Source organism: Nerophis lumbriciformis, linkage group LG06 (assembly GCF_033978685.3).
Source record: "Nerophis lumbriciformis linkage group LG06, RoL_Nlum_v2.1, whole genome shotgun sequence".
NCBI classification, from domain to species: domain Eukaryota; kingdom Metazoa; phylum Chordata; class Actinopteri; order Syngnathiformes; family Syngnathidae; genus Nerophis; species Nerophis lumbriciformis.
The window spans coordinates 41,161,987-41,180,212 of record NC_084553.2 but is presented as its reverse complement, the minus strand read 5'-3'; the positions used below and the strand labels follow the sequence as shown (position 1 = coordinate 41,180,212).

The 18,226-nt window shown below is 36.6% G+C and overlaps 1 protein-coding gene across 1 annotated transcript in view; it reads right to left on the bottom strand.

Annotated features, from left to right (window-relative positions):
* Positions 1-7: 7 nt before the first annotated feature.
* The window catches only part of LOC133608799 (nuclear receptor-binding protein-like), a 20,069-nt gene continuing 1,850 nt past the window's right edge, over positions 8-18,226 (bottom strand). The window contains exons 3-18 of the mRNA XM_061964349.2: positions 16,154-16,276; positions 15,955-16,056; positions 15,054-15,143; positions 14,038-14,078; positions 13,866-13,960; positions 13,640-13,723; positions 12,313-12,371; positions 12,130-12,228; positions 11,860-11,992; positions 11,610-11,700; positions 11,446-11,496; positions 7,534-7,669; positions 7,399-7,452; positions 7,247-7,310; positions 2,794-2,849; positions 8-962 (exon numbers count right to left, since the gene is read on the bottom strand). Of these exons, the coding sequence (XP_061820333.2) occupies positions 903-962; positions 2,794-2,849; positions 7,247-7,310; positions 7,399-7,452; positions 7,534-7,669; positions 11,446-11,496; positions 11,610-11,700; positions 11,860-11,992; positions 12,130-12,228; positions 12,313-12,371; positions 13,640-13,723; positions 13,866-13,960; positions 14,038-14,078; positions 15,054-15,143; positions 15,955-16,056; positions 16,154-16,276 (1,338 nt within the window). The 3' untranslated portion in view covers positions 8-902. The remainder of the gene's footprint in view (positions 963-2,793; positions 2,850-7,246; positions 7,311-7,398; positions 7,453-7,533; positions 7,670-11,445; positions 11,497-11,609; positions 11,701-11,859; positions 11,993-12,129; positions 12,229-12,312; positions 12,372-13,639; positions 13,724-13,865; positions 13,961-14,037; positions 14,079-15,053; positions 15,144-15,954; positions 16,057-16,153; positions 16,277-18,226) is intronic.

Below are 18,226 nucleotides of genomic sequence, written 5' to 3'. Positions count from 1 at the left end.
GCGGGAATTGAATAAAAGGCCGTTTTCCCGCCTTTATTAACGTCCATTTTCACACATTTCAAAGAGCAGCTGCACATTCTAAAAAAAACAAAAAAAAAACATAATTCATGACAATTACAGATCCCAAATACAGCCTTTGGAGGGAAAATAAACAATAACCTGTTTCAACACCACCATAACACATAGAGATAGATAACTTATAATAACATTGTGTGTCTGTCACGCTCTAAGGCACAATGTCACAGCAACACTTGGATCTAACTTAATAGTGAAATGAATGCAAAAATAGAAGTGATGTTTGCAAAGTGGCTCAGATACTATGATGGTGAGAACAAAGAAAGTGTACAGTATCTGTAACATAAATAAAAACAATGACACTCGTACAGATGGTTAATGGATGTTGAAAGGCACACTTATTTTTTTGTTAAAAGCAGTTGAACTGAGATAAGAGATTTTAAAGTGGAGAAACAAAAAATAACCCACTGATTTCACAGTCCCTCAAAAGTAACATTTCCACAGAGATACTTGGCAAGATTGTCACCACACAACTTGTACTCTTGTTCCAAAGGCTTCCGTATCATACAAACCATTTCATGCTGGGAATGTGCTGTCATCATGTAGACGTCTACTGTAACAGTCAAGTCAAAAGTGTGGACTCGTGCATACAAAAGGCACAGCCGAGCTCATTGATAATTTTTGGTGTGTGTGTAGATCCTCCCACTGCATGGCAAAAGTTCTTATTTACACTCTATTCTAAATGCACTTGTGAAGTTTTCATCCCTGATGTAACAGTCTGGGTTTGGTCACATTCAATTGAAGATTCAGTAACAAAAAAATGAGAAGTCCAGCATGTTGAATGCTTAAAGGGAAAATGTAACAGACATTGTTTTTGGAGTATTTAGTTAAGTCAGAGCTTGGCTGAAGGTTTCTTGAAGGAGAGTGGCTATTTTGTTGAGGTCCATCTGCACAGAGAACACACAAACTTAACCTTAAAAATAACAAGAAAACACTTGAAAAATAATACTCTTCTTGATTAATGAATTATAATTTTACTAGGACTGTTGGAAATAGCTCATGTGATTAATACAATTTTTTTTTTGCATTAATCATGTATATGCGCATATTAATCACAGAATTTATTTTGACCGTGCATGCTCCTTTACCTTAACCGTGGATGGTTACCTGGAGCCTGGAGGTTGCTTTATGGTCACTGATCAGATCAATGCATATGCCAGTGCAAAGATGAGTGAGACGACGCTGAATGGTAAATTTCACTTCAAAATAAACCTTCACCGATCTTTCGATAACTGGTACCAAGTTTTGAGCAAATAAATAACAGGCATTCGAGTAAACCATTTAAAAAAAAAAAATTATTGGATGACATTCTGATGATAAATTTGAATTTGTGTTTTGAAGTTAATCTAAATTGTGCACGCGAGTAATGACCTGTGATTATGCATTATTAATAAACAATTCTTGTTTTAACAGCAATCATTTCTACCATGTTGTACTGCTAAATTGCAACAAACAATGTCAATTTTAACAGTAAAAATTTTTACCATCACAAGAAAAAAGTTGTAATATTACAGAAATAAAACTAATTTTAGGAAGATAAAGTGGCATTATTTTGAGCATTAATGTATATGTCACAATTCAATAAAGGATTAGCAAAGAATGAAATACTAAAATTTAAATCCTTTTTTTGTCAACTAACCAGGGTAGTCCAAAGTGCCATGGTCGGCCTGCAGCTGAGTTTTTTGGCCCATGGCATATTGTGAAGAAAAATATTAATATGATATATTAGATATTACACTAATTTGTCTTTTAACCTACAACATAAAGCGGATATATGTATGTTTTCTTCAGATAGCTTAGTAATATATTCACATTAGATTTAGCATATTCGATACACAAAATGTATCCTTTAATTTATCTGTATGCGGTCTTCAGTGGGAGAAGTTTGGACACCCCTTTTTTTTTTTTAATATATTAATGAGGTGTGGACACAGTGTGTCATGTCAGCCAAATACAGTACATTCCATTTCATTGTTCAGTCAGGCCGTGACGCCTAATTATTAAGTTACATTTGACTGAAAATACAGCTGGTGTAACACAGTATTTTCAGTAGTGTATACTTTCTTCTAATATTACCAATTTATTCTAAAAATCTCAATGTAACTTGCAACATGGAGGACCTCTCCATAGCGATGTGTTTTGTTGTGGATTAAAGCTGCTTTGAGAAAAGGTGCATAACGCGTCTTTTCCATTTCACATCCAACATTACCGGTACTCTGTCTGAAGCCAAAAAAGAGGTATTTTGACACTGAAAATTCAACAGAATATAAGCAAACCTAACTGCACTGCTTTATGGAAACAAGTAGTTGATCCACTCTCGCCCACAGTGAGCTGCAAAGCCGATACATTAGTGTGAGTGGATGGTGAGTGAGTGGGAGTACAAAGGGAACGTGTGAATGTGCTCGAAGGCATACAGGAGAGAGGAGTCATACTTACTGACAGTATCACCATATACACACCTACACGCACGCACGCACGCACGCACACACACACACACACACACACACACACACACACACACACACACACACACACACACACACACACACACACACACACACACACACACACACACACACACACACACACACACACACACACACACACACACACACACACACACACACACACACACACACACACACACACACACACACACACACACACACACACACACACACACACACACACACACACACACACACACAAGTTACGCACCTCACTGATGAAGCCCAGTTGCACCAACTCTTCGGCTAACTCTTGAAGATTTTCATCTGCAACACAAAAATTAACTTCACATTCATAATCCTAGTGTAAGCATACACAGGTAAATAAATGATAAATGGGTTGTACTTGTATAGCGCTTTTCTACCTTCAAGGTACTCAAAGCGCTTTGACACTACTTCCACATTTACCCATTCACACACACATTCACACACTGATGGAGGGAGCTGCCATGCAAGGTGCTGACTTAAAACAAAATACATATCTAATGTAATCTTTAGTGATACCAAAAGTACCAATTATAGCATTTTTTAACGCTTAACACTTGACAATATATGTCAATATTAATGCCTATTTAAATGTGACTTAAATGTAATGATATTAAAGCATATTTAATTCATTTTTTTGAGAACTTTTCTCATTATCAGAGAAGGAGAAGCAATTTAAGGATTAACTATTTATATACAGATCCATGTATGGGGGAGGGGGTCTGGAGCCTATCCCAGCTTCACTCATTTTTTTGGTCATTATTTGCATATTTTTTTCCTCTGGTATGGGGTGCCATAACAAGTCAATTGCAATGAAGGTGTTTTATGTCAGATGCTCTTCCTGAATCGGACCATGCTGCCAGGAAAGGCAGAAGCGTGTACCATTACACCACCAGGGATTAATCAATAATACAAATTACTTATTATGATAAAAATACTAATCAAATCATATAAAACATTTTTTTTTTTTTTCAAATTCATCAGTCAACTATGTTTGGGGCACTTAAAGCGTTTCCCAAACCTCAAAAATGTAACATTAATTTTGATAACTTAAACATTGACAGCACTTTTATGAGTATTTCTAGGATTTTTAAAAAGCTTGGGAGAAGATAAACATAACAGAAAATTGATGGATGTATAGCCTTCACGATGAAGGATTTCGCAAAGGCACTGTTGCGATTACATTTACATATTTATATAGCTTGTTGCCCCCTGACATTGTTAAAGAGGAATGTGTTGGTTATTAAAAACGGTGTGGAGTTCACTGTACTGTAAGTATGTGCAATGTGAGAAATGAACAAGAACAAATTAAGTGTCCAAATCTGGCATTGACACCAAGGAAACTGCAAGCTGTCAATAGAAGGACAGATTTTGACACAAGAAGCGACAGCTGTCAGCTGGCCGAGTGCACCACACACCTTCAACGTGTTCCACTCATGTGTGGGAGTGTGGGTGTATGTAAAACTACACAATACACCCCACTGCACTTATTATTCTGACCATTGACACTGCCAGGTTGTACATTAATTCTCTCATTTCCATTCCACATGGCGTCTAAAAGGAGAATCCTTGCTTCTACTAAACATGTTAGAAACAGATGTGTTCAATTTGGGCTTTTAAAGCATTAAAAAGACTTGGAGTGAAGACAAGAAACTATCATTCCAGCATATAATCTGTGGAAAAGTAAAGTGCAAGAATTTTTATGAGGCTGTCTCTGCTAAAAATAGTCACACGCTCTGTCAGGCATCCCACGCTCACTTTCACACATGCCTCACAGCACACATATGGAGAGATCCTGAATATTAACGCTGGGGAAGCATAATTGAATTAGCAATGCTGTTATTTCAGGCTGTCAAAACTAGCCATCATCACCACTAGCAATTACAGGCGGTCCCCGGGTTTCATGGTTATGTACTCATACAATATTAATAATCAAAAAGAAAAATATAACTATATCCCTGAACACAAGACAAGTTAACTTTTTCTCCATAATTATGTCTCCTAAGTGTGAGGCAAACTCTTCTGATGGCAGTGCGTCAGAGTAAAGGAAAGTGCCTAAGTAGCTGGGCAAAAAAAAAACCGGGGTAAAGGAAAGTGAAAGTAATAAGTCAGGTGTAATTAAACATTGTTGGATTTTCATAAAGTGGTGACACGCCAATCAATATTAGTCGCATGCCCGCTCCATGTAGCTCAAATGTTGCGGCCATAATCAAAGATGAACATCAAATATATCAGCTTCTATTGAAGTGAATTAATTAACTCATATTATGTTTTGCATATGGTGAATGCTTATATTCATCTTGGAGAAAGCAAACCACCAGTTATGGTGGTAGGTATATACGTTTTGGTACATAATAACATAGGGCCCTTTCGTATTGACATTTGTGTGTGGATTGGATTAGTTCTCACAAAAGAAAAGGCAATAAAATATGACCTCGGTATGCAAAGGTGATAGCCCTATCCGTGAAAAGAGACTACATGTTTAGCTTAATGTCAACATCTAAGTTACGACTGGCATCTGTTTTTCAGTCACTTACACACAAACATCCCCTTTATGGTCAGGATGCGCTCTCCTGACCCAGCACACACACACACGGACAGGAGGTAGGAATATAAAAGCGGATGGTTTGGCTTCTCCAAGTTAGGAGTGCGTTATTTTTTACCTAACCTCCTCCAGAAACTGCAGTCCTATATAATGACACTCGCTTGTAATAAAGCAACTTTTGGTTCAGTAAAGCGTCTTTGACATCTCTTTTGATCCAGCTACACTGCCGTGTCACCCTTCTGTCCGGACGAGGATAACAAGACCAGAAATACACATCACAATGAAATGGACAGTGATAACTAAGCAGCGTAGTCATTTCATTATTAAGACTTGAATTAGCCTGTCCCTCCCGTGCAATGCCCCTTTCAGTCTGCAAGGCAAGCAAGGGTATAAATGGGGGATTTTCTGTGTCCTTCTGTGTACAGTCCGGCTTAGGTGTAGCTTTATAGACTTAGACTTAGACAAACTTTAATGATCCACAAGGGAAATTGTTCTAATGATCCACAAGGGAAATTATTCAATGTATAGTTTAGGGTTTAAGTTTATTTCGAACATGCATACAGTTACAAAATGACATCACATGTTCGAAAAGTAGTAGGAAGAAAACAGAGTTTATTTAATCCAACCCCGTTCACATTTGTACACCAATTCCTGACACGTGTTCACTTTTGGGTCACAATTTAAATCCATAAATAATAAATAACAAAGTTCTTATATATAAATAGTTAAATACGTTTCTAATTCACATAATGAGATGAATATGATAATGTATTTTTTCACAAAAATGTTAAATGTTTATCAGGATTGTTCTTTTTTTGTACTCGGTAAACACTTAGTTTGAACAGTTCCTTAAACTGGACCATATTAGTACTTTGTTTGACTTCTTTGCTTAACCCATTCCATAATTTAATTCAAAATACTGTCATACCAAAGGTCGTAAGTGTTCTACATCCATACAAATGTTTTATATTTAATTTTACCCTAAGGTTATATTTCTTTCTTTGTTGAGAAGAATTGTAATACATTTTTGGGTAGCAAGTTATAATTTGCTTTGTTCATAATTGTAGTTGTTTGCAAATGCACCAATTCATTTAATTTTAATATTTTAGATTAAATAAATAAACGGTCTAAGTGTTCTCTCTATCCAACATTATGTAATATTCTGACTGACCTTTTTTGTGACACGGTTAGTGAATGAAATGTACTTTTATAGTTATTTCCCCATATTTCTACACGATAACTCGTATATGGTAACACTCACGAGCAGTAGAGAATATGGAGTGATTTTTGGTCCCGAACATATTTAGTTTTTTTACTTATTGACGCATTTCTTGCCACTTTATGTTGTATATTTTTTATACGAGTTGTCAATTTTCATTCATTATCTATTCTTATACCCAAAATCTGGTTTCTCATACTATTTTAGGTCTACTCCGTCTATTTGTATTTGTGTTTGACTTTCTCTTCTGCTGTAATCGTATAACATTATTTTAGTTTTACTGAGATTCGAAGATAGTCTGAATTGTCAAACCATTTCTTTAATTTGTTAATTTCTTCTGGTATTATTTGTATTAGTTTCGGTGTGTTCGCTCCTTAACAAAACACTGTCGTGTCATCTGCAAATAATACCGGTACTAACTTTAAGTCCTTTGTAACTTTACAAATGTAGTTTATATAGAAATTGAACAGTTTTGGTCCCAATATTAATGCCTGGGGTACGGCGCAAGATATATTTAGCGCTGTAAACGTGTCTTTGTCTAGCTTTACGTATTGCTTTCTGTTGGTTAAGTAGCATCTTATCCAGTTCAAGACCAACCCTCTGTAGCATTAGGTATAGTTTACTTCTAAGTTCCGACCTAGACTAAAACTCAACGTACATCAGTCTTAGAAACGGAACTCGTTAATGTTTGAGTGAAATAATGATGGGTTTTCAGTGTCATGCGCTTTAAGTCATTAGAAAAAAAAACGCTATATACATCTAATCCATTATTATTATTAGAACGAGGACCACCGGTATAATACTTTGGCCCACTAATATAGGTTATATTTAAAATTCCTTACCACCATTACCTTTATATAAAATGTTGTATTTTTTATTTTTACACAATGGGTGACGTAGAGAAGTTGAGCTTACGAGGTAACATGTCACAGCTTAGATGTCGGTTTAGCTTATCCTCCAGCTTCAGCAGCAACGTCAGCTAAACAAAGACAAGCACACACATTTGATAACTAGCTGGTCAATGACATCGAAGTAAACTACAGATGAAATGGTGTATGTGGACTTACATGATATTTGTCTCCCTCCTCAAGGAGGTCAACATTACACTGCATCTGGATGACCTACAGGAGAGACAGATGGGAAGCTGAATATTCTTTATGTATAATGTATGTATGTATAATGTAGAACTATATCATACACACCCGCCGTGTCTCCAGTTCTGCAGGCTCAGGTGTGGGGGACTTGACCAAAGGAATGACAACTGGGGATTGAACATTCTCCTGTTGGAGCTGCTTTGGAGAGGGAAGCCCGAATGCCGTCATGGGATAAATACCGTTTCTAATTGACAGAGGGGGAGACAAAAGAAAGATGAGGAAAAACATAGCCGATGGTTGCTATAGATTAATATATAAGAAGTCTTTATGTTCATCCCACAATAAGGCAATTAAAATCAAAATCATGAAATATCTCTGATCCGCAAAACCAAATTTTCTTACCTGTTGGTACCTGTTTTTGTGTATTTGTGATCCCCATTCGCCACAAAATTTTTAAATCAAACCATGGAGGCATGAAAGAGATACTTATAAAACAATCTTGCATTCTTCCACATTTGCTCCAAATTTGGAATTTGAGTCGATTGTGATGTATTTTGCCTTAGTTACAGGGGCAGATATCTGCAAATATGGTAGAGGTTTACCTGAAAAGCGTTGCACGAGTCCGCTATTTTAACTCAGTCCAAAGTTGTAGTCAATAACTTTCTTATTTTTCTCTATCCCCTTCTTGTGGGGCAGACTGACTTGTTCATGCACATGCATCCTTAAATCATGATGTTGCCATTTGTAATAAAAAGTAGTGTATAGTTCTAACTTATAACTGTCAGTAAACTTGATATGGAAGTGCTAAAAACTAAAACATGGCTGACAGGGAGAAGACACAGACAAAGCCGGCTTGGCCTGGAGGGGGGCTTCATCACGTAAATAAGACTGCCAACAAAATGGCGCATTCTGAAGAGAAAGTGGCGTGAAGATGGTCTGCAGAAAGAAATCTGCACAATTTTGACCAAAGAACTACCATTACTTGTTATGTAGACCAGTGATTCTCAAACTGTGGTATGCGTACCACTAGTGGTGCGCAGGCTTCATCTAGTGCAGGGGTCGGCAACCCAAAATGTTGAAAGAGCCTTATTGGACCAAAAATACAAAAACAAATCTGTCTCGAGCCGCAAAAAATTCAAAGCCATATTACATACAGATAGTGTGTCATGAGATATAAATTGAATTAATATGACTTAAAGGAAACTAAATGACCTCAAATATAGCTACAAATGAGCCATAATTATGCAATATGTACATATAGCTAGCCTAAATAGCATGTTAGCATCGATTAGCTCGCAGTCATGCAGTGACCAAATATGTCTGATTAGCACTCCACACAAGTCAATAACATCAACAAAACTCACCTTTATGGATTCATGCACAACGTTAAAAATTTGGTGGACAACATGAGACAGAAAAAGAAGTGGCATAAAACACGTCCTAGAAAGTCGCAGAAAGATATACATGTAAACAAACTAAGGTGAGTTCAAGGACTGCAAAAATTAGTAGGACAAAACGGTGCTCGCCAAATACTCGAATCAGTGAAGCATGTTTAATATAAACAGTGTGCTTTATAACAATTAGGGAGGTTTGTGTCATGTTTGTCCTCCTACAGAAACCATATTAAAACAAACAATTTTTTTTTTTACCCTCAACTTTTTCCATTTTTCATACATTTTTGAAAAAGCTGCAGAGAGCCACTAGGGCGGCGCTAAAGAGCCGTAAGCGGCTCTAGAGCCGTGGGTTGCCGACCCCTGATCTAGTGGTAAACCAATTGATCAATTAAATATTCAAACACAGTGTTACTGTTCAAACTGTGTAATGTTACAGTGGCCAAAAATATAAAATATACTTGCTAAATAAACCTCTGCCTTGTTTTTAATGAATATTTAGGCCTACTCTGGTTCTGTAATTTATTGTTGGTCATTATGGTAGTAGTTGGAGAGCCAAGTGTTTTTTGAAGTGGCACTTGGTGAAAAAAAGTTTGCGAACCACTGAAGTGAAATGGATGGATGGACGATGTAGACCAGGGGAAGTGTTTTAAATGTAGAAAAATGTTCATAATATGACAGATACTGAATAAGGAATAATAATCCAAACTAGTAGTGATGAATTGGCAGATGAACAGCAATACATACAACATATAAATTAATACAAAAATGTTGAAGAAGAAAATCAATATGGAATTGTAATACAATTGAATGACAGTACATACTACAAACACGGTTGCAAGATAAAAAAGAAAAGGAAAGCACAGACCAGGTCATTGCTGCCCTCATGTGGAAAAATTGGACAATTACATATTTTGTGAGCAAAATGTTGTAACAATACAGTCACCCTCAATTTGAATGTTAAAATGTATTTGATATCGTGTCAAAAGTTTAATTAGGACAAAGTAACCAATTAAAGACCCAGGAAGTTTTTGTAGTAAAATTTTTTGGATTAAAGTGTGAACTACTAGTTTACATGATTTAACTAATTAAAAATTGTTCTAATTTTATGATATACTTTTTTTTTTTCTAGCTGTAAACTATAACTATCAAAATGATTAAGAAATATTTTCAGAAAATATTTCACTCCGTGTGTAGTTGGGTTGTATGGTATACCAGTACAAATAAAGTACCGCGATACTAATGAATTGAAAACGATACTATACTGCCTTTGAAAAATACCGGTACTTGTTTTCCATCCGCATGCTGCCGTGTGGCGGTGACGTTGCTATGCCGAGGTGCATGTAAAATGTGTCAGCACGCGCACACAGAGTGCATACAAGCAGAAACAGTGTGAAGAGGAAAGAAGGCGAAAAAAACAGCATTTCTATGGGTTAATAAAGAGGTGCGCAAAGCGGAATATGGAGATATTTTGGCTTCAAAACAAACGATAAAGTGAAGGGAATTATATTTATATAGCGCTTTTCTCTAGTGACTCAAGATGCTTTACATAGCGAAACCCATTATCTAAGTTATATTTAAACAACTGTTTGTGGCCCTGGGAGCAGGTGGGTAAAGTATCTTGCCCAAGGATACAACGGCAGTGACTAGGATGGTGGAAGCGGGGATCGAACCTGAAACCCTCAAGTTGCTGGCACGGCTATTCTACCAACCGAGCCACGCGGCCCCACAATTTGGTTATGCTTTAAACACAGAAGTGCTGTAAGCTCTGCTTTAAAACATGCCTCTCCAAAGGTTCAGTTCAGTTTCAGCTGGCAATTCATGTAGCGATTAGTATTTCCACCTTTAAAAAACAAACATTCTGACCTGCACAAGGAGTTTAAAGAGCAACAAGTAATACTGTAGATAACTAGCTTCGCTGCTGTGCACATATACGCACACACAGCTGCTTAGCTTGTTGCCAAGTATTAGCGCAGTCCAAACCGCCCACGCAGCGCAAACGAATGCGAGTGAAATGACAGAATTTTGCAACAAATTCCAACAATTTGTGTATTGTCTTTAACAGTGTGTTTTACCTGCTTCATGTCTTATAGCCAGGGTATTGTTGTGAGTATTTATTAATGATTGCATTAGTCTTAGAGCACAGACCAAGAGTGGCAAACAAAAATCATGAAGCATTAAATACAATGTCAAAAAAACGTTCTATTCTAATGTAACCTAATCCTATATTACGGCGGACTATATGTAATATGGAAAATTTTAAATTGTTCTTTGAGTGCAATAAGCAAAGTGCAGTGTGTTTAATGCCTTTTAATTTTAATTCTAACCTTCTAAAATTGTCCTTTGAGTGCAATACGAAATGTATGTTTAATGAATCGTAATATATTCTGTTAAAATGCAGCCAATAATGACATTTTTTGTGGTCCCCTATATTTTGAAAAGTATCGAAAAGTATCAATATACATTTTGGTATCGGTATCAATGTATTGGTTTCAAGACAACCATAGTGTGTAGTAATCTATAGAATTGAAGAGTTTCCATTTTTGAACTTCACTACTGAATATGATTGGCTTTCAAAAATGTTTAGATTTGTTGAGATATGCCTCTTTTTAATCAGAAAATGACATACCGTACATCTTCCAGGAACTTATCAAGCTCCAAGGCTGGAAATTGTGAAAGCCTACAGATATTAAAACAACAAACAAGGGAAATACATTATAAGAAATATAATTTCCATTCGCATATTCAAAAAAAACATCAAAAGACAATGACACAGATGGAGAGATTACGTACTTGAGCTGGACATCATCTTTCTTGTCTGCTATGACTAAGTTGGGGTCCAAGTTTTTGGTGATCTCTTCCAGGGCGTTTTCAGGGATCATGTCTGGACAATTGGCAACAATCAAAAAACAATCTGCAAATATCAGTCTGCATGTGAACAGTGGTTGTACACTTGATGATGTTGAAATGTTACTTTCACATTGCCTGCACAGTTAATACAGCTTTTATGAAGTTTTATTGTTAGTGTTTGTTAGACGCTTACATTGATGGCTGACAATACAGTGAGCAGCCAGTAGCTTCAGTAGTGGCACTTCAAACAGAGCCTGGTTAAAAAGCAGCTCTCGGGCAGTGGGCCTCGTACATGGGTCACACTCCAGGCATGTCTGTATTAGCTCCTAAAAACACACGCACACATGCACACACACAAAGCCAAACAATATTTTTGACTTGCAATTCTTCAGAGTTTCAAACCGTCAGTCTGTCTTTTTTAAAGAGTTAGCATATGTTTGAGTCTTGTTTTCTTTGGGTTTACCCTCTGCAGTGGATCCTCCAGCAGCTGTATTGCAGTGATGACGGCCTCTTCAGAAACGAACGAAGACTCCCCATTTCCATGGATTTCCAAAAGAGCCATCTGCAACACACACTGTCTGTCTTAACATATTGTTTTGGAATTATAAACAACTCATTCCTTATTATGTTGTGGGTAACTTCTCACCTCGAGGGCACACATGCCAAACGAGTAGATGTCAACAGCTGTGGTGACGTCAGCGACAGCTGCAAAGAAACAACAAAGAATAAGAATGAGGGAGGCAAATTCCATTCTTATCCAGTAGATTAGCAGCAGAGTACAAGTTAACTGAAAACATCTCTGTAGCAACCCCTGTGGGTGGAAGGCGGTACAAGAAGTATGTGTGGCTGTATAGTAGTCCACTAAACTAGCAGTGAAGTTCATGATTGGTGAGGTACGGACCCCTTTGGAGTCCGATTTACACACCTGAGTACTGCATGGCTCACCTTTAACTTTTTTCTGCAGTTTAATGTTTGATCAGCAAAAATAGTGATGCTTCACACTTACTTTAAACAGGCTAGCAAGCCATGTTGTATAAAACATTTTTCAACAAACATGATATTGGCAACATGTTCAGAAACAAACAGGCATACGCCACGCAACCTAGTTTGTGAAAGACAATTCAGAGGCTGGGCCTGCCGCTGTCTTACCTTGAAGGCCTAAATGTGAAAGTGTAACAATTTTTTACTTAGAAAAATAATCATGTATGAGCACAAATATTAATATGTATTGTATGTTATTGGATTTTTCTATTCACTATGACTAGTTATACCTGTGTTGAGTAATTTGACTAAATCTTGTCATTTGAATTTAATTGGAACTACTTATTACATTACAATATTACTGTGTCTGAACTGTGTTACACTATTTTTGCGTTAGTTTTACACCAAATAACAGCAGCATCTAAAATATGACTTCATACACTGATGGCCTTTAACAAGACAACAGATTACAAGGGAAACTAATCCTTATAGTTGGATTTTCCATTGACCTGTTGCACTTTTTCTCAAAATTCTCAAAGTATTGTTTTTTATATAAATTCAAATAGAAATGATATGATTTGTAATGTTCTACTTCCAGTAGATACATTTTTTTCAAAATATTAAGCATCTCTTTCTAACATTTCACCGGATAAATTAAAAAACAACTTTATGTAACATTAATTAGCAAGGCTCAGCATTCACCCCATCAATCAGTAAAGAAACTATCAATAATGACAGCTATTCCCAATAATACATAAACAGTAACTGAAAGCCAGTCAATGTCAACACAGAAAGGTGGGATTTAGACATAAATCTAAATCACAGTGAGGGGAGTAATATGTGCTGAACTTCATATAATCCAGTAAGATTAAAAATCCAAGCAGGTTGAAATACATTGCAACTGTGAATATAATGAAATAATACTGCTAAATAAAGCCTTTATATTACTGAATTACTACAAAAAGGTATAGTTACTGTAAATTGCTCTCTACCTCCGTACTCTGGTGCAAAGAAATGGAGGTTCTTTTGTTCTTCATGGCAGGTTTTCACATGGTTGTTGATAGTATCTGGAGCCACTGCAGACCAAATGGAGAAAGAAAATCTAAAAGTCAAATGTGTACAAATTGAAAAATAGTGGCTCGTGTTGTGTTTGGTGTCCAGTAATTTGTAAACACACACACACACACACACATCAAGAAAGGATGGTGGTTTCTTTACCTGATCCTATTTTAATGAGGCCATTGTGCTGGATGAAAATGGTGTCACAGGTCAGGTTGCCATGGATGATGGGCGGGTTACAGGAGTGCAGATAACTGCATGACAGAGAAACAAAACAACAAACATTATTTACATGCAGACGACATTGATAATGGATAAGCATGAAACGAACCTGAGAGCCGACAGGATCTGTGTGCACCATCTCTTCCAAGCCTAGAAAAGGAACACTCTTTATATTAAAAAAAAGGTGGTTCTGAAAGGAAATTACAACACCTTGCATCAACTGTGACTAAACACTAGCATTGCAGCACACATGTCAAATGTTAATACTATTTCAAATAGATTTTGATGGTTTTTAGCTGCATTATTATTAAAGGGGCCGTTTGCAACACACACACAGATATCTTGAGGGCGATAACTTTCCAATGTATTTTAAGCGTTATATCCTGCGCTCTTATGGCTTCTACGACGTAATGATGTAACTATGTACGTACGTAACACGTGCATTAGTTTTGGGTGTAAGCTAATGACAGCGATTTGGATAGCTAGCTTTAGCGGTCATTCAATGTATAATCTATCTCAACAACAAGATGACTGCAAATTGTTCCTTGCTTCTCTTTTGACTTTTCCTTAGTATGTGTGCACGTGCTACCTGCATGTATGTTTGGACAAGACAGAGTGAGTGACTGCCGTAAACACCAATCATTTTATTTGGACCAGTAAAAATTGTTATTACATAAACATGAAAAATATAGACAATTGTAAAAAAAAGAAAAGAGTGTGCTGTTAAACGACTGATGGTAACATAAGCTAGCCAATGGTGTTGTTATATTTTTTGCTTTGAAAAATGTAACTGTGAGCAAGTTGCAAACAGCCTCTTTAAATCGTATTTGAAAAGAAAATAATTGCATTGAGAGTCAGCCTTTAAAGCACTTAATGGCTCCAAAAAAATATGTCTATACTTGTACTGAGATAACACCGTATGCAGCACAGTGTTCCTGCATACAAACCGGTTTTTATTCCAGTCTTTGTGTAGTAGTCCTGGATGCATGGGGTGCACCAGAAGTGTGTACTGCAAACATTTGTGCTACTCTTGGCCTTTATCAAAAGTTCAACACACAATCCTCAATCTCCAACAATGTTATGTACATGCTTTGGCTTTCTAAGCTAATTACAGACAGCTATTACTTTTTCATTCATGGCCTTGTGATTCTTTTTGGTCTTTTTCAGGAACTGCTTCAAACTTCCTGATGACATGTACTCAGTGATAAAAATCACCTGAGGAAGAAGAGGAAGAAAATTAGGAAAAACAACACCCCTACAACTACAGTGGTACCTCAACTTAAGAGTGTTTTGAGATAAGAACTGTCTTCTTGGCTAATTGTTTTGCTTTAAGTTGCAAGCAAAATTTTGAGTTACAAACATCCAGATGTCACTGTGATCCCCGTGAAATCCGCCCAAAACATCTGGTCTTACACGCTAGCATTAGCTTCTGGCTAGAAAACAACATAAGTTTGTTTTCCAACCATGGGAAATGAAGAAAGTGAGTATAAAGGCCAATGCTAAGAAGTGGATAATATTAATTAATTAGATAAAATAATTATCAAAAACTTGAAGCAATCAGAGCGTATCATGCTAAAGACATTACAATAAAATTTAAATGGCACATCACCCATGAAAATTTGGAGAAGGTGCTGATGGTGTGTTTGACGAAGATGCAGCTGGAGGAAGATACCGTAGAACTCCACTCTCCATGTCTGTACATAACTATTACATTTACTTCATAAAATTACTGTAGTGGTTTGTATTACATTATATTGTATTGTTGTTCATACAATACATATTATCTAAACGTTTGCTTTTCTTTTTAAAAGGCATGTACATCCATCTACATGGGGGATTTGTGCCGTTTTAGGGGGCCAAGAACCGATTAAATTGATTTCAGTTCATTTCAATGGGCAACTTTGATTTGAGACTCAAGTGTTTTGAGCTAAAAGCTACGTCACAGAACCTATTAAGCTCGTAAGTTGAGGTATTACTGTATGTTCTTTCAACTTAGCAATTATTGTAATTGTAATACACATCTCACCCGCGCCCGGTTCTCCTTGGTGTCAATCCAATACTTGTGGAACTTGACGATATTTGCATGCTCCAAATGTATTAGGTTGTCAAATACTGCTTTCACCTTTTCCTGAACATGCCATGCACATACAAAACCATTAGGATGCATGCACATGATTGCTACAGAAGGAGAGCATGTTGATTCTCTGCTATGAATTTTGCCTCACCTCCAAAAGTTTGAAGTTCTTCCTCTCTGAGAACATTACTTCATTCCACACTACTTCAACCCCTTCCTCAGTGTCCATGGCCAAGTAGGCGGTGTCTATCCCAGGCACATTACGTTGATTCACCTACAGCAAACAAATCGTAAGTGTATGGAATGACATTGACCAAATAAAAGAACAGACGTTGTGGATTACAAATGCTTCCTTCTCCAGCTGACTGTAGCGCGACTAACTTAAGTAATTATGTTACAGAATGTAACATTATGTACTGATTTCCCCCTGCACGCATGACTATGGTTATGAATTTTTTTCTGACATGTTTATTAACAATTTACAATGAGAAACATCATGTTTCATTTACACAATTTACATTTGCACAATTCAACATATCTGACTGAAAATTAGTATTTAGTCCTACTTCTTATCAATGTATTTTACTATAAATTAATTCACACTATCACTGTTTACATGTTTAGGTTAAGTTAATGTAAGGTTCCAAAGAGAAGAATGTGTTGTAAAAATGTGTTACTTTATAGCCTTATTACAAAATGGAATAAATTAATTTTTGTCCTCAAAAATCTACAGATTATGGCAATGTGAAATGTTTTACAATTATTTTTTGCAAATGTATTAAAATGTAAAAAAATCACTTGTACATACTGTAGGTACTCACAGCCTTTGCTCAAAACGTTGTTGATGCACCTTACGCAGCAATTACAGTCTTAACTGTTTTTGAATACGATTCCATAAGCTTGGCACAACTATCTTTGGGCAGTTTCGCCCATTTCTCTTTGCCCATTCCTTTTTGCAGCACCTCTCAATCTCCATCAGGTTGGATGGGAAGTGTTGGTTTTAATCCAGATTTCTCTGTACATTGCTGCGTTCATCCTTCCCTCTATCCTGACAAGTCTCCCAGTTCCTGACGGTGAAAAACATCCTCACAGCATGATGCTGCCACCACCATGCTTCACTGTAGAGATGGTATTGGCCTGCGGTGCATGGTATCCTCCAAACATGATGCCTGGCATTTACGCCAATACTTCAATCTTTGTCTCATCAGACCAGAGAATTTTGTTTCGCATAGTCTGAGAGTCTTTCACGTGCATTTTGGCAAACCTTTACTAAGAAATGGTAAGATGATGCAAAGAGGAATGGGCGAACCTACCCAAAGATAGGTGTACCAGGCTTGTGGCATTGTATTAAAAAAGACTTGGGGCTGTAATTGCTGCCAAAGGTGCATCAACAAAGTTTTGTGCAAAAGCTGGGAATACTTATGTACATGTGAAATTTTAGTTTTTAAAAAACAAAAAAATTAGCAATTAAAAAAAACAAAAAAATACATTGTCATTGTAGGGTATTGTCTGCAGATTTAAATAAATATGATACATCAAATAAATCAGTCAGTGCCGGTTTTTCCCCCTATCTCGACTTGAGTTGTTTTGCTGAGGAACTTGAAGTGTTTGGTTTTGTAAAGACAACATGGCATCTCTTTGACATGTCATTTTTCCTTTTCTGGTTTTTGAAATGAAACATTGATTTGACGACCACTCCTCCCCAGCTTGGACATTTGTTCCAGAGAAACTGTATTTTGAGTTTTCAGTATGTATTGGATGTGAGAAAAAAATTACAATAAATATAATATTTGAAATATTTTGTTCAGGTCCTTCATGTCTTTGTCAACAAGTACTTTGTTCTGATCTCCATTAACCTTGGTGAAGATTTTACAGTTACCCTGAATTGTCCAATGCTTCCTCACCTGGTGATGTGACAGTGATGTAAGCATCGCGGTTATAATATATGAGAATATATCAGCATGGAAAACGTGCTCCTGGAAACCTATTGTTGCTATAAAATACTTAATTGTTAAAACTTTAGAAGGTTTGTCTGTGTTGTCATGGCGATAGTCCATAGTGGTGCACAATGCTCACATCAAGCTTGGAATATGTGACGAAAAATACTTATCGTTCGCTTTTGTTTTTTTGTCATGTATTTATATGTCCTCTGCTCTAATACTGTAGGTTAATACTAAATAAACACCACAACTCCCAATAAACTCTTAATTTCCTCTCCTCAAGA